At 40.2% G+C, this 16825-nt stretch overlaps 1 protein-coding gene across 2 annotated transcripts; it reads left to right on the top strand.

Moving 5' to 3' along the window:
• The first annotated feature begins 1217 nt into the window (after positions 1-1217).
• Positions 1218-15700, top strand: LOC129188214 (zinc finger protein 37-like). Of its 2 annotated transcripts, none has more exons than XM_054788413.1 (4): positions 1218-1726; positions 1965-2048; positions 2170-2272; positions 13727-15700. In XM_054788413.1, the coding sequence occupies exons 1-4, from the start codon at positions 1343-1345 to the stop codon at positions 14908-14910; spliced, it is 1755 nt and encodes a 584-aa protein (XP_054644388.1). In that variant the 5' UTR covers positions 1218-1342; the 3' UTR covers positions 14911-15700. The 2 variants fall into 2 exon arrangements, with proteins under 2 accessions (XP_054644388.1, XP_054644389.1); XM_054788414.1 differs by having other exon boundaries at positions 1577-1726; positions 1965-2037.
• The last annotated feature ends 1125 nt before the right edge of the window (positions 15701-16825 follow it).

The following is a 16825-nucleotide window of genomic DNA, read 5'->3' as shown; positions in this document are numbered from 1 at the left end:
AAATAGGTTGGAATTTACTGACCAATACCTGCTTTTTGAATCAAACCATCCATTACAACATAAACTAGGGGTTATTAGGACCCTCCAACATAGAGCGGAACAAATACCAACTAGTGCTGAGGGAAGGGAAAAGGAGACACAACATGTCCAGAGAGCGCTCTCAACCTGTGGGTACCCGCGGTGGGCTTTTAACAAATGAAGTCAAAAGAAGAGAGTAGGGAAAGAAACCCAAAAGCCCACAGAAGCAAAAAGGAGAGGAGTGGTAGTCCCTTATGTAGCTGGCGTCTCCGAAAAACTCCAGAGGATCTTATGGCAACACAAAATTCCAACCTATTTTAAACCAGTAAATACCCTGAGACAAAAATTAGTGCAAACGTCCGACACATTCTTCACAGAAGTACAGATGACGTCTCAAGAAGCCTTTCCCTCGTTGGACAACTCCTGTACGACTGAGAGCCTACACAGACATATAAAAAAATATTTTTTTTTTGTTTACCCGAATTTAAAATGAACCCCCATATTGAGACAATGTTTATATATTATTACATATTATATTACATATTATTCCTGTGTTTTTGTTAAAATATATTTGTATATCAGAAAAGAGGTTATTTCTATTTCATAACACAAACAAAAAAAAATCAGAAAAAAAATCAGCAAAATGTTAAATGATTTTAAAACTTGTCCAAAGTCACTCTCTTTTATGATTCATATTTTGTACAGACAAGAGCATAGTGAATTGTATGAAAGTAAGAAAAAAAAGTAAAGGATCATGACCATGGATTTTAGTGGAAAAAAGGGATGGGACATGCAGTTAAAATTAAAATCTCTTTCTAGAGGAGTAAAACTATGTATTGCTATAGGGAAGTGCTGAGCCAGGGTGCAGAGTAGAATTTTGTCTCAAAGGCAATGAGAATTGGAAGGGGAAAAAGTACATTTAATATAGCCGAGAATCGAGAGATCGAGAATAACGTTTTTAAGGGACGACTGTTGCGTTGCTTGAAAAATGGGAGAATCTCCCCGCTTTTTAATTTAAAATATAGATGTTCTGCGAGCCTCTTCATCTGCTTTGTACACTATGTACGCTGTGCGAATGTAGTCTGCTACGTACGAGATGTGAGTGGTAAGATGGCCTCTCTGTGGCTTCAGCGGCTTGCACCGGCGCGTGCGACGTATGGTCTATCCAGATTCTTTAAGTACAGATCAGTGGTGTATTCCTGGATTCTGCAGCCGAATGCGGAAGTGACGTCCGCTACACGACGCCCTCTCCATTGCGTCTGTGTTGTGGTGGCTCGTTCTTTGTTGAATTTCTGTTCTTGTTATATACACATTTTTTGATATCATGCCTGATCGTTGTGTGGCAGGCTTTTGCTCAAACACTCGAGAAGAAGGAATAAGCCTGTTCAGGTTTCCAAAAGACCCAATTCGCCGCGATAAATGGACCAGGCAAGTGCAACGAACGCGAACAAAATGGACACCGTCAAATTCGTCAGTGCTGTGCTCCGCACACTTCGAGGACAGTTGTTTTGATACTATTCCTCAGATAAAGGAAAGTTTGGGACTCAGTGTGTTCTACCGGAGGGTTCTTGTACCATCAGCTGTGCCAACTATCTTTCCTCGACCCAGACCGGGTGCGAATGAAAACACGAGTACCTATGCATACGGCAATTCACAAAGTCAAAAAGCCAGACGACGTTCGGCTGTGAAAAAGCGTGCCAAGTTGACAGTAAGTAAATCCACATTTTTATGCTAGTTTTTTTTTTTTTTTTTTTTTTAACAAATCTTAGAATGATGTCAAATGTAAATGCTAGCATACAAGCTAAACAGTCATCAGTTTTCCTAAAACACTGCTCACTGGTCTTGTAAGTTATGGTCTTCATATGTGTCAATGTCAATCACTACCAGCAAAACAACTACATTCCTGTTTATTTTGATTATTTATGTGTTTTTGTGTATTATATCAGATGCTCAATGAACTTCTTTGTCAACAAGTGGAGACAGCTCTGGCTTCGCAAACTGATACAGTGCCAGCCGACAGTGCGTATTGTGTACGTGTTTGTTTATTTGTGAAAAACAAATGTCTACATGTGTAACAACGCACAATGTTTTAATAGCTACTCATTACAACACAATGTCAGTGAATGTTGTTCATGTGTTTACTCAAAACAGCTTGAAGAGACACACAGGGATGCTGAAACCCAGTTTGCAACTGAAATGAGGCCACCCTCAAGGACTGTTACCACTCAGTATCGGCGAAGAGGTCCTTGTAAAGGTACATCTTTTAAAACTGCCATATAAAGAGTTGGCTCTCCATTATTTATGTTTGAATTTCAAGGAACATGGTGAAAATTTGGACCAAATGGTCCAAATTTTGCAAGTTCTGTTTTATAAAAACTTCCATTGAAACATGCTCACAGATGTTCAAGCTAAGCTGAAACTCACTTTTTCTAAATGTCTTGTTTCTAGGAATGTAATGATTCATTTAAAATAAGATTTGTGGCTGCCGATTGGATTCAAGGATGATATGGGTTGATTTAGAACGATTCAGCAACTTTAAATCGATTCAGTAACATTTTAGCCAAAAATTCATCCAGTGTGACTGTGAAATAACTACCTGGATACTGGACAGTGCAGGTGAACTTTTTTTTGTGAAGGGAATCACATCTAAATGAATTAGTAATAATGCTGACATACCTAAGAGTAAATCATCAATGTGTACAAAAACTTAAAAATGCAAAACAAAATCTTGATGAACAGAAGGTGGTATAGCTTGCCATGGTTATTTACTTTAAAGGGATAGTTCGCATTTTTTGAGATGAAGTTGTATGACATCCCCATCAGCATACTAGTCCACCAACAGCGACCCCCTCCACTTGGTGTCCTAAGTCCAGTTCTGGTCGGATTTCGGTGATGAAGAACTTAGTTCAGGTCGTTGCTGGTGTTTCACAAGTAAGGTGTTTGGCTTCTCAAAATAATATGCGTTCAAAAGAGTAGTACATTTGCGTCACAAAAATGCGTACTTGGAAAAAAATTTGACCTCACAACTGCGTTATATTTGTCTCCCGCCGTATCGCTGCGTATTGTCGCCTCTCCGTTCTTGTGTCAAAACTACTTACTTGTGAAACCCTAGAGGCTACCTGGAACTACGTTCTTCATCACCGAAATCCGACCAGAACTGGACTTAGGACACCAAGTGGAGGGTGCGTTGCTGTTGATAGACTACACTGCTGATGAGAATGTCATACAACTTCACACTGGAAAATAGTGCCTTTGTTTGCTTTAACATTGACTACGTTTACATGCAGTCAATATTCGGCTTAAGATCTGTTTTCCGGTTTCTGAAACATTCGGAATAACCTGTCTACGCACGGTAAACATCATGACGCAATGCGTGTCATTTCCGCTTCTTCTTCCTGTATCCAAAAACAACAACAACACCGGCACGGCGGATAATGAACGCCTTCGTTTGCGCTTTGGTGCTGGTACTGACCCACTTGACACTATTCTGTCTCACTTTCTTCATTAATGGAAGGCGAGAACCTGAAGAAAAAGGAAATGGAGCCGGAGCTGTGCCATCCATATCCATGCTACATCCCCAGAGCCCCCCGGACACTTTGGAAGATGCGTTTGTACAAACCCTGCTTCGCGTAACTGCTTGCTCACGTTGTGAGATTTTGCTATTGCGGTACTTTCTACCGTCAATAAAAGACATAATGTTCCTGTCTTTCACCACACTAAAGAGGTGGCTTGTTTCCTCCTCGCTCCAGAAGTGTGGGGTTTCGTGTGACGCCATGTTTACAAGTAGTTAAGGATGAAGGTAGTTAAGTGAACATGCGCAGAACACAAATTAATGTTCCTTTTGATCGGGGTATCCCGATAGGCGTACACATGACCCGATTTTTGGGTGAGAAAAGGAGTAACCCAAAGGTAATATATTTTTAAAATCCGAAATATGAGCATATTCCGTTTTTTCAAAAGAGTTATTGGTGTTTACATAGCTGTCCGCAACTGGGTTATTGCTAATATTCCGGTTATGATAGGGTTATTTGACTGCGTGTAAAATGTACTCATTGACTCAAGACAAAGCTGTGATCGACCCACGGACATTGGCAAGTATAAGCGTATTACAAAATAATCATAACTGTGACATTTGTTTCAAAAGTCAACATTTTTTTGATCATCAAGAAGACCAGGGAAGAAAATTAAGTGTCAAAATATTCATGTCCTTGATGATGCAGCAGCATGCTGTATTGGTTAAGGAGTTTCAAATAAGAACTGATGAGTTAAATATGAATACTGAATGAAGTGAATCAACTGACCAAAAGAAGAAGAAGCGAATTTGCTGTATTTCACACGTCCACTACAACTCCTATGACCACCACATACCTGGAAGACGACGACGTCACCGACAGGCAGACTGACTCCAGTAACGTTTAACGTCTTTATCCTTGAAAGTGCTAACACCCCCCCCCCCCCACACACACACACACACAAAAACGCATCCATATAAAGCCTGTCGTGCTTAAATCCGATGCTTCATTTCCTAGTATCGATTTAATCGATTGATGACCTTTTAAACTATGTTAGATCGATATATGTCGTCTGGAATGGAAACTTGCAAAACACACATCGATGTAGTGGGTTCATCGGAATATGAATGGATGCATCGATGTAGTGGATGAATCATTACACCCCTACTTGTTTCAATATAACACAGATAAGCTGTTCAATCCTGTTCCCCCGAAAATGAGGTTTCAGTATTTTTGTACTTCGGATACTGCTTTATCATGTTTGTTAACTTTCCCTTTCGATTTGGTATCAAATTAATATGCAGGCTTAAATCATAACGATTGCAAGTGGACAAAAGTGAAGCTTCAAAGTCCAACAAATTCAAACGGAAGAATCCAAACATCCTGCTGAAATAAAAGATGTTATCAATTTATATATATAAAGCCGCCACACCTTTTAACATTTTTTTTTTTTTTTACTTGAAAACAATGTTAAGTAATATATTGTATGAATGTATATGCTGCATATGCTATATATATATATATATATATATAATATATTGCTTATTATTTACACACATGTTGACCACAATTACTTTGAAAACAATTTAAAATATTATTCAAATGTTTCACTGCGTTCTATCTTGATAAACATACACCGGAATCGGCTGTCTGCCCTGTCGGCACTTACTCATGTTGCCGCACTTGCGCCTTGTGTTGACGTTCACTGTGTTCCTTATTATCGTGCAAATAAAAAAATAGCTCGTAAAATGTGTAGCCAATTGACGACATGCGAAGCCTATCTATGCCAGCGTGTGTGATTGCTCATGTTTCAATCTTATTCCACATTCTGGCGCCTTTCACCCATTTTGCGCTGCTTCTCTGGCGGTAGCTAGGTAGATCACGGGCGAGCTAGAAGTGGCTATCAGGTTCATGCTAACTTAGTGTCTTTCTTCACAAGCTTATTTTGTTGTTATCATTACAATACTTATGGCTTGTCTTTACAGTAAAACACTAGGCATGTGACTGCAGTAAGTTGAGACTAAGTTAAACACGTAGTGTGTCCAGCCTTAAACAGTGATGCTATCACAGGGGTTTCCAACAGGTAGCTCACCAGCTAATGTTGAGTAGTTCACCAAAGAATATTTGCTTCAGCTCTTAGTTTTAAAAGTGTTTTATTCAAATATGACGCCTGTATTTACAGACAAATGGGCACACTGAGTGGAGACGTACTTTATAAATACTGTAAAGTGCCATTTAAAAGTTGGCAGTCACATAAAATAGCTCAACTGATTTCTTTTTGTCAAAGTAGATTTAATAGTGCTGCTAGTGAGATGTACCTGTGCTATCATACTGTAACCCTGGACTCTCAATTTATACTCTTTATACAGGACACATTTCTATAACAAAAATATTTACATTATTTTATTTCGTTAATTGTGTTATTTTGAACTAAAAAATATATTATTGAACAACTAATTTCCCATGTATTAGTTTTACTCTAAAACAGGCATCAAATTAAATTTAGGTTTCTTCAAGTAATACAAAATGTTGTACTTTTGTACTAATAGTCACATAGTACTATAGGACTAAATAGGTCAGATAACAAAAAGAGGCTCAACATTTTAAGTGCTCTCAGCAGCTTTGCCATTAAATTACCAGTTTTGCAATGTTCTCGATTCATGTTCTGCTGGTTGTTCAAAAACGTTAAATAACTTAATAAGTCATAAAAACTGTTATTTGTCATAGTCAAAAAAATTGCAGACGCAGCAGCGGCACGACACAACAGTGGACAGCACAACAATGAAGCCATCGTGTGTAGACTTTAATTACAGAGTCGTAGCTCAGTCACAATCATTCACAACATCCACACAAACTGTCAGTTGTTCGACATAAAAAACGCCGTCTTCTTTGGAGCTTGTTGCAGACAGTGACGCCGTTTATTTCCTGGTGTGAGACAATGTGCACTGGTCAATACTGTAATGCCCCTTGTTGTGGGGAAGGAGAAACCGATGCACTTTAATCACTTTATTAACAGCAGTTTATTAACCTAGTTGTTCTTTACAACTTGTATCCGCAGTCCCACAGTGCCCCCTACTGGTCAACATGTAACAGTATAATTATATGTATCTGCAAACACAACAAGCTTCTAATCACAGACATGTTAATATGTGTGCACACAGATTCAAAATGGCCGCCAACCTGTCTATAACGGCCACCTGCCTATAGCGGCCACTTTTGCGTTTCCCTTTAGTGGCTGCTATAGACAGGTTTGACTGTATTTTGAAACAGCTCAAAAACAAACATAGAAAAGTTGACAAAGTTGAGAAGCAAAAGAAGAAATAATCAAAACATCACAGCAAATTCAGCAGGACTAAATTGACACTGTAGGAGTTAATCTCAACACTTTCAAAGTGTCCCATGGGGTCCACTCTACAAAAAGTGTAGCCATTTTTACACCATTGTAGAGTCAATATTAACTATTTATATAGTTAAAATTTAACACTCCTCGACACCAACCGGTGTTGAATTTTTTTAACACTAGTGTGAGGTGTCACAAATTAATTCTCTTAAGAGTCATTTATTGACTCTTATAGTGTCATTTTACTCTCAAAAGGAGTTGCAACATTAACACTATAAAAGTGTTACTATACTACTTCAAAATAAAATTTAAATTTTTTTTAAAAATGACTAGTTGACTGCTTCATACATTTTATTCAAAAACGTTTCATTTCCAACAGACAGTAGCTTAAATAACAGCATCGAGGAAAAGGCTTCTTGAGACGTCATCTGTACTTCTGTGTAGAAGGTGTCGGACGTTTCGCTCCTCATCCGAAGAGCTTCGTCAGCAAACTAATAAGTGCTGGTAGCTTAGGCCTTAAATACAGTAAGAGTGGGCGGAATTGGTGTGCCAACACCCTCCTCCTATTGGTTTGTTACACTAAGCCTGGGCGGAGCAGTGGTATAATCCTATCCTGTTATTCACACCTACGATAAAAGGGAAGTGTCGCTCCCTGAATTGGGTATGAACGACTCTGATACTGGCTTGTTAGCATCTATTGTTCTGGCTCGGCCCTGCCTTCACCTCATTTGCAAGACTAAGAGCTGTGGGTTTTGGTCTCAGTAACCTGCTGAACACAGGGTCCAAATTAAACCTCAAACCACCATTCCGATTCAATGATGGGTTCTGTTGTTTGACAAAAATAGCTTCCTTTACTCCTCTTTCAAACCATCTGTTTTCTTTGGCCAAAATCTTAACCTCGCTGTCCTGAAAAGAGTGATTGGTAGCTTTCAGGTGTAGATGTACTGCTGATGCTAACAAGCCAGTATCAGAGTCGTTCATACCCAATTCAGGGAGCGACACTTCCCTTTTATCGTAGGTGTGAATAACAGGATAGGATTATACCACTGCTCCGCCCAGGCTTAGTGTAACAAACCAATAGGAGGAGGGTGTTGGCACACCAATTCCGCCCACTCTTACTGTATTTAAGGCCTAAGCTACCAGCACTTATTAGTTTGCTGACGAAGCTCTTCGGATGAGGAGCGAAACGTCCGACACCTTCTACACAGAAGTACAGATGACGTCTCAAGAAGCCTTTTCCTCGATGGACAACTCCTGTACGACTGAGAGCCTACACAGACGTTAAATAACAGCAGGCACTACAGTATGTATGCTCCTTGACCCTTGTCATTAGAGCACTGCTTGTCAAATGGTCTGAAATGAGTCAGTTCATTTAAACACATGACAGAAAACTCAAGCATTTGGTCTTCTATGCAGTACGCGTTAAACAGGTCATCATAGTACATTGTTTCTACATTACAGCTATTATGAAAGCACATTCTTTGTGTTTTATTATATCACAGATCTTCTTGAACACAGGTAGATCAAAGCTACATCCAGTACATATGAACACACTAACATGGTACTCTATACCGTAACTTCTCACCCAGTTGGTACTTGACACATTTGGAGGATGCTTGCAGACATACCTGACCACGCTCCTCCCCTCCTTTCAAGTTGCAGATTGTTTTTGATGTAGGGCCAAATCTTCTAAAATAATAATTTTCATAGTGAAAGGCCACGACAAACGGCTGAGATTTTTAAAAATTTTAACCACGCCTTTTGAAAAAATTGTGTTTGGCTTCAAAAACGCATTCACCACGTCTGGAAAAGAGGGCCAATTTTTTGTATGCGTCTTGGATAGTGTATCATCAAGCCGTGCTTGGGAATCAACTTCTTACCAGGCAGCAATGCTTTGTACCGAGTGTGGTGGTCACTTATCAGATGTTTCAAGTAAAGGATCATTCCATCAGTTATGGTGTAGGAGAACAATACAGGTATGTTGACAATCTGCATCAAAAGGAGGAGGAAGTTCCAGTGATCATTCTTCCTTTCAATGACATCACCAAATATAAGTGGAGTGTTACATAGAAGACACCATGACTGGGCAGCATTCAGACCCAAATGTTTGCTCTTATCCATTTTTAACCATATGAGAGACTGAAGACATAGTGAGCTTTGAACAGTTCATCAAAAGCTGCAATAAATGTATGTGCCTTGCATGTAATCGGCTTTTGGTCAATCATGCAAACCCTCTGGATGTCACCTTCGCTCACTGATGCAGAGGAGAAATGGTTGTCTTGTGTCAACAGTCATGGAAGGGGGTCACACTGGCTCCTTCCTGTGGGTGAAAAGGGCAACAACAACAATTAAAACCCCTTTGCATGGTTTCCATTTCTCAGGCGTTTAGCACACCTTATTACGAATACGACATTGAATCAACGCAATTAGCCGATTCAAGAACATCTGCAACCTAAAATGAATGCTTTTAGACAGAAATCATATTTTGATACGTAAAAATGGACCTTTGCATACCTTAAGATGTCTGAGAAGATGGTTGGCTGCTTGACAAACTGATCTTTGCTGGGTTTTTTTCCTGGCCTCTAGAGGTCAGAGGGAGCAGATGCAGGAGTAGAATGATGGAGGATGTATCACTGCCCCAGCCTAAAAGGAAAAAAATCATTTTTAAAACAGCTGGGAAAAAATATTTGAAGTTATTTGCGTAATACAGAACTGTTTCTACTGACCACAGCTGTCATCAGGTTGAGGTTCAGTTCCTGACAGCAACTCATCGATGTTCCGCTTTTGCGGGAGAGTCTTGAAGTCTGCAATGACTTTTGCTTTGAAGACAGTTGACCACTTAGCCAGGAACCTCTGAGATACTTCATCAGCAAACATCATTGAGAAATCCTGGTCAATCTAGAAACAAGACATGAATATTTCATATCCTGTAGGCCTACAGGTTTACAAATGGTTGACGTAATGGGTAATCTAATACTGAACTAGTCTAAATACTAAAGATTTCCTTACCAATCCTGGAACATCAAGGAAGCGAGTGAACACATCAAGGACAGACGATGATACATCTTCCGCTTGGATCATATTCTGTCGATACTGGAAAGTTGGTCTCATCTTCTTTGACCATGGATTCATCGGTTTAATGTCTTATTGTAGATAGTGCCTCCTTGCACTCCTCACCAAACAGCTGTTGACCAGTTAACAGATATTCTCCTCTGGTTTTTGGACCATCATGAAGAAACAGTCTTGGAACGGCTTTGAGAGCCGTGTAGGACACAACAGTGACTGGGCGCAAGGATCGAACCAACCTTACGATTTCTGGACGACCTGCTCTACCTCTTGAGCCACTGCGGCTAAGCTAAGCATCCTATGAACATATTTGAAACAAGATTTGAATACAAACACACCTAAAGGAAAAACAAACACAGTACTTTGGGTTTTACATTGAAAAGACACTTGCATATCCAGGTTTGGAGAATGGATCTTTGAGGTATGGAAAACAAGTCACAATTCTCAGGGCGTAATTTCTCATCACACATGATGGCGGAACTCTCCTTTCAAAACAAATCATAGTTAATGATCACAGATAGAACCATTCCCACAGTACATGGTCTTACATGGAATGACTGTTCTAATGGAAAGGGGGAAGTTCTTCTTACCCATGCAGCTCCATCATATCTGCAACCAGGATGTTCACCATCTGTTTACACCTTGCATCGGTGAGTGTTTCAGTCTTGGTGCACTCCTTGAAGATTTCCTCACCTTTCGGATTGGCCCTCAAAACACCACGGACTTTGTTCCAAAAATATTAAAATGATATATAGTGTGTTCATGGGAATTCAAGAGGATTTTTCAATAAAACAATGTCATGCATAAAAACACTATGTATCATTGATAATATTAATTTTACATTTATTTGCTCAAAGCTTACCTGTCATGCTTCATCCTGATCCATTGGTTCTGTTGGGTTCCTCTTGTGGGCTGAAGGATAAATTGTCGAACCTGATGAATGGGATGTAGTTGGCAAGAGTGGAGGCTCGCACCAACTGGCGATAACTGGGGTGAAGGGATAGTGGAGTCTACACATCTCCATCCACCTCTGAGAATAAGAATAAATAAAATAATAATATAAAACATCCTACTAAACCAATAAAATAAATATGGAATTGCCACAGTTGCAGGGCTTATTATGCCTTGATTAAAAAAAAAAGATATTACTTACCACATTCATGTAAGACTCCAGCAAAGGTTTTCTGTGAATCAAGAAGAAAAATAAAGATGCATCATTCTAAAAAAAAATTGTGTAGTTCACTTCCAACACACGCCTGACAATTATTTTTAAGTTAAAGTAACAATTACAGTTGCCCAACCTTGATATCTTGTATCTTGTACAGCATATCAAGTCCTTTGCTGTGGGCCAGCAGGTCTACATGTGGGGGCTCCTCGTGCCAATTAGCTAGTTAGCCATTAGCTCATTAAAAATTAAGATATAACGTAGCGTTCACTTACTTTGCCAAATGTTGCACAGGCAGTGCCGATTCAGCTCACAGCAACACTAAATAGAAAATATAACTTAGCAAAAACACAAGCTAACATTAGCAAAGGCTTTGGGTGGAAACAGCTGCCTCAGTTTATTAGTCTTAAATATCACAACAAAAACTAACGTTTTTTATGTGTAAACAAGGTACAACACAATTCATTAGTTCATCTACAGTATTTAAACGTTTACTTACCTACTGATGCAAAATGATTCCTAATTGTCAACTTCTTCCATCTGCTTTTCATTTCAGCAACGTGAAGTGAGGGGTGGAGTCTAAATGAAATGTCCGTGGGCGGAGCTTAAGACAGTGAACACTGTTAGGTGTTAAATGGAGTGTGGAAGTGTTGAATGTCTTTATTGTGACACTAACAAGATTTGAACATTTTCAACACTCCATTTTAACTACAACACTTTCATGATCCAGTGTTAAATTTAACATTTGTAAGAAAATGCAGTGTTAGATCAACTCCAAATAGTGTAAAATTCACACTCCAACTTCAAGATTCTCATCAACACCAAAAAATTAACACTCCTCAATTTGCTGTGATGCATCACTTTACTAGGCTTAATGCAAGGGACTAAAGTACATTTTATGTTGCAATGTAGCTGCTTTCGAAACATGCAATATATCAAATAGAGCCCGACCAATTTATCGGCCGGCTGATTATGACCTATCACCAATTAATTAATATCGGTCAATATATACTGTAGTATAGGGCAGAAGTTTGGACACACACAACACAACTGATGGTCCCAACCCCATTAATAAAGCAGGAAATTCCACTAAGTTACCCTGACAAGGCACACCTGTGAAGTGAAAATCATTTCAGGTGACTGCCTCATGTAGCTCATTGAGAGAACAACGAGGGTTTGCAGCGCTATCAAAAAAAATGTATAAATCATAAAATATATGGTGGACATGTGGATTAACAGTTGCATCTATCTTTCTTTATCTCATGGAGATGCAACTTACACGACGTTAAAACACTGTAATATGCTCTCTAAAATGTGCGTGAAAACTAGAATGTTTTTGACGGGCGCTGACATCATGGTACTAAAGTGTAGTGTTTTATTGCTTTACAAAGTCACAGCTTACCATGGTGTAAATAAATGTAGCTTGTTTGGCCATTTTTGTGCTGCAGCCGAGCGAGTGAGGCCGGAAGAGCAGCACCTCGCTTTGTGTTAGTGTGTGAGGGGGAGGGGCCAGGTACTCGTGCAGGGAGCAGCACAGAGAGACGCACAAGAAGAGCATGACGGAATCACCGCGCAGCAAAAAAAGTTAATACGCTGGTTACATATTCACCCATATTGATTAATTGGTGACACGTCATCATTGGCCCGCCGATAAATCGGTCATGCTCTAGTTCCGATGGTCAGCCCTGACATAAATAGTTCTGCTATACAATGGCGCCCAAAGGAGCATTGACTTATTAAACTGGGACTTTTTAACAAAAACATTCCATGAGATTGCTAGAGTTCGGAAGCTTTTTAAGTTCATCTTAAAGGAGGTCACAGCGGGAGGTTATAGCACAGATACTGTATATATAAAAAATTTGGCCTGTCAGAAATGGCGGCAACTAATTTATTTCATGAATTGCGCTTTTTTAGCGTAATTAACGCATACACATCATGCAAGCCACACCTCGATGTTATGACAATAGACAGACGCAAGTCTGGCGTCCCCACAGTGTCAAACCTAGTCTGATGCTCTTTTATAACTTTGCCCTCACCTGAACACAACAGCTGTGCAATTCCAACACCATATGTGTATCTCCAACTCACAAACGCGTCTCTCGTCCTTTCATCTGAACGACACTTCCTCAAAGGTCTTTCTTTCAATAAAATACAGTATTCAATAAAATACAGTAAACATTTCAGACATAGTTGCAAATGGTGATTAATCATGATTAAATAGTTTAGAAACCGTCTAGAAATTTAATTTTAGAAATCTAATCAGAAATTTTCATCATTTGACAGCCCTAAAAGAAATATAAGAAAATAGTCTCTGTCCTAAAAAATGACATTGCAACAGAACAGGACAGATTTTACTTGACTTTTGAAATGGGCTAACCATGGTGTTATATTAGTATATATTAATGAAACAATGTTATGAAAGAAAACTTGGGCATATCCTGGAAGATACTATGCACTACTATAGGGCGTGGAATGGGCACACAGGTATTTCAAATTAGCTCCTGACACCAGTTTTGCGGACGGAAACAGACATGAAAATTTCAAGAACCCATCATAAAAACTAAAGAGTAAAAAATGTACAGCTTACAATAAGCTTCCACGATAATTCCTGTTTGTGTCCTGCAGACATCCAGCAGCTGATTGGTCGTCAAGATGAATGTCCCGCTCAGCCACAGAGTGGCAGCTCCACTTTGGAGCAGGCGGAACTACTACTAGAAGAAGAGGAGGAGCCACAGCCACAGCCCCTCTATGTAAAAGAGGAAGAGGAGGAGCCACAGCCGGGTGGGCTGTGGCTCCTCCTCCTTAATGTGGGTGACATTAAAGAGGAAGAGGCAGAGCCACAGACCCCGTATGTTAAAGAGGAAGAGATGGAGCCACCCCCCCATGTTAAAGAAGAGGATGAAGAACTGTCTATCACTCAGGAGGGAGAGCATCTTCTAGGGCCAGAGGAGGCTGATCTCGCCAGATTGCTACTGACTGGAGTCTCTGCGGTGACCGAGGACCATGAAGACAAACCACCTGAGTCCTCACAGCTTCATCGTAGTCCAAGCAAGGAGAAGAGAGAGTCGGAGCCTTCATGCAGCAGCTCACTGCAACACATGACAACAGAAGCAACACATGACAACCTCTTAGCTCCACTATCAGATGGTCACGACACAACGTCACACTCCCCTGAAGACAGAGGACAGAAGACAGAAGATGAAGACAGCAACTACAACCAAGAATCTCTGAGCAGCGATACAGACTGTGAAGGTGACATGACGAGTCACACTGGCAACAAAAACTCAGAAAGCTCTAAAACGAAGACAGGTAAACGTTTTAACTGCTCAGTTTGCGATAAAAGCTTTTCTTGTACGGGTAATTTGACTCAACACATGAGAACACACACTGGAGAAAAACCTTTTCATTGCTCAGACTGTGATAAACGCTTCACTCAAAAGGCACACATGCAATCACACATGAGAACGCACACGGGAGAAAAACATTTTCATTGCTCAGACTGTGGTAAACGCTTCATTCACAAGACAACCATGCAATCACACATGAGAATACACACAGGAGAAAAACCTTTTCATTGCTCAGACTGCGGTAAATGCTTCAATCGAAAGGCACACATGCAATCACACATGAGAACACACACAGGAGAAAAACCTTTTAGTTGCTCAGACTGTGGTAAACGCTTCAATCGAAAGACAAACATGAAATCACACATGAGAATACACACAGGAGAAAAACCTTTTAGTTGCTCATATTGTGGCGACACATTTTCTTGGAAGTGCTCTTGGAAAAGACACATGCAGAGTCACTGAGGGTCTACTGTTTGACTCGCCTGACTTCCTTGCAGTCACTGTGTTGTAATATTCTTTGCATGTGTCTTTGTTGAATAAATGCATCTTGTTTTTACTAATGTGCGAAAAGAAAGACATGCTGACTGCAGTGGTTTTATTTGTAGTTGAAGGTGTTTTATTTGACTGTATGCTGTCATCACTAAATGCTGGAAAGTTGTGATTTGATTCCTTTTACTGACTTAAGTTCTTATGATTCACTCATTGGTGTACGGACTGCTTTCAGGAGGCCTTTGAAGGATTTCAGTGAGAGCAAAATAGTAGTTTTTGCTTTTTTTTTTTCTTATTTTGCATTGTTGATTTGGGGGTATGCTGGAGCCTATCCCACCTTTGGGTGAGAGGCGGGGTACACCCGGCTGACTGGTCGCCAGCCAATCGCAGGGCACATATAGACAAACAACCATTCACACCTATGGACAATTCAGAGTCGCCAATTAACCTAACATGCATGGGAGGAAACCGGAGTACCCGGAGAACATGCATGCACAGGGAGAACATGCAAACTCGCACAGAAAATGCCCAGCGGATATTCGAACCCAGGTCTTCCCGATTTCCTGACTGTGTGGCTTGTGTGACTGTGTGCTAACCACTCAGCCACCATGCAGCTAAAGAATACTCAAAGAATTTACGCACAAATTGACAAAATTATTCAGTTTTACTGAAAAATTGAATAATTTTTGTCTGATCTTGTATTTTATTCTGGACATTGAATGCAGTACATAATAAAGTGTTGTTTTCCAATGTACAGCTTAAATTGTGTCATGTCTGCTTTGTTTTAGTTTTCATTACTTGGTTTGGTCAGTAGAGGGCACTCGGTGTACACTGCTTGATTGTTTAGGGGCGTTACTGGAAGGAAGCAACAGACTTGGCCCGTAGTGGCGGGAAATGTTTCTTTGCTGGCTTCTATGAATTTTAATAAGTTTTAGCCCTGGAATTGTAATCAATGACAGTTTAATGCATTGACAATAAAGCTGTCAGTGTGATTTGAACTCAAGTATACGTCTGGAGGTCTGTGATTGACTTTACAGTGTCCCGATAAGCGGTGAAGTTCATGGCTGGTGAAGCACAAACTCCTTTCAAGACCACGTCAAAAAAAAAGGAATTGAATTATACAGGTTTTTACTGAATAAAGCCCCCAGAATGTACATGAATAAAGGATGTGCACACCTGGAGGTAAGAAGGACTGGAACAAATTAGGATTTGACCAACTGTACCTGTTGATTAGTCCTAATCAAATATCATGACATTACTACTACCACATCACTACTATCAGGAGAACCAGAGTATAGTGGGGAGGGAGCCACCTGGCGTGGTCCTGCAAGGTGCACTGCTATGAGTCCATTAGATTTTTTATTATACCATTGCAGTCGGCACCAGTGGTGCTAGGATTAACATGGCTTAAATTACATAACCCCTCGGTGGACTGGAGTCGCACCCACATTGTTAATTGGAGTAGCTACTGCCACTCCAACTGCCTTCATTCCGGCAGTACCCAAGAGTCCGGTTACCACTACTCCTCTGACCCATTTTGCCAAAGGAAAGGAAGTTGCCTAATAATTATACACAGTAATAGTCGCCTGCACACACAGATATCCTTCTAAAATAGTGAAAACTAAAAAAGCCCCAATCCAACTTCCAAAAATATTCAGCTTCGATATTAAGGAGTCTTTTGGGTTCATTAAGAGCTGTGGGTTTTGGTCTCTGTAACCTGCAGCTCTTAGTCTTGCAAATGAGGTGGAGCCAGGGCCGAGCCAGAACAATAGATGCTAATGAGCCAGTATCAGAGTCGTTCATACCCAACTCAGGGAGTGACACTTCCCTTTTATCGGAGGTGTTAATAGCAGGATAGGATTATACCACTACTCCGCCCAGGCTTAGT

Source organism: Dunckerocampus dactyliophorus, chromosome 9 (genome assembly GCF_027744805.1).
Source record: "Dunckerocampus dactyliophorus isolate RoL2022-P2 chromosome 9, RoL_Ddac_1.1, whole genome shotgun sequence".
NCBI classification, from domain to species: Eukaryota; Metazoa; Chordata; class Actinopteri; order Syngnathiformes; family Syngnathidae; genus Dunckerocampus; species Dunckerocampus dactyliophorus.
The sequence above is the reverse complement of the archived record's forward strand: the minus strand, read 5'-3'. Positions and strand labels throughout refer to the sequence as shown.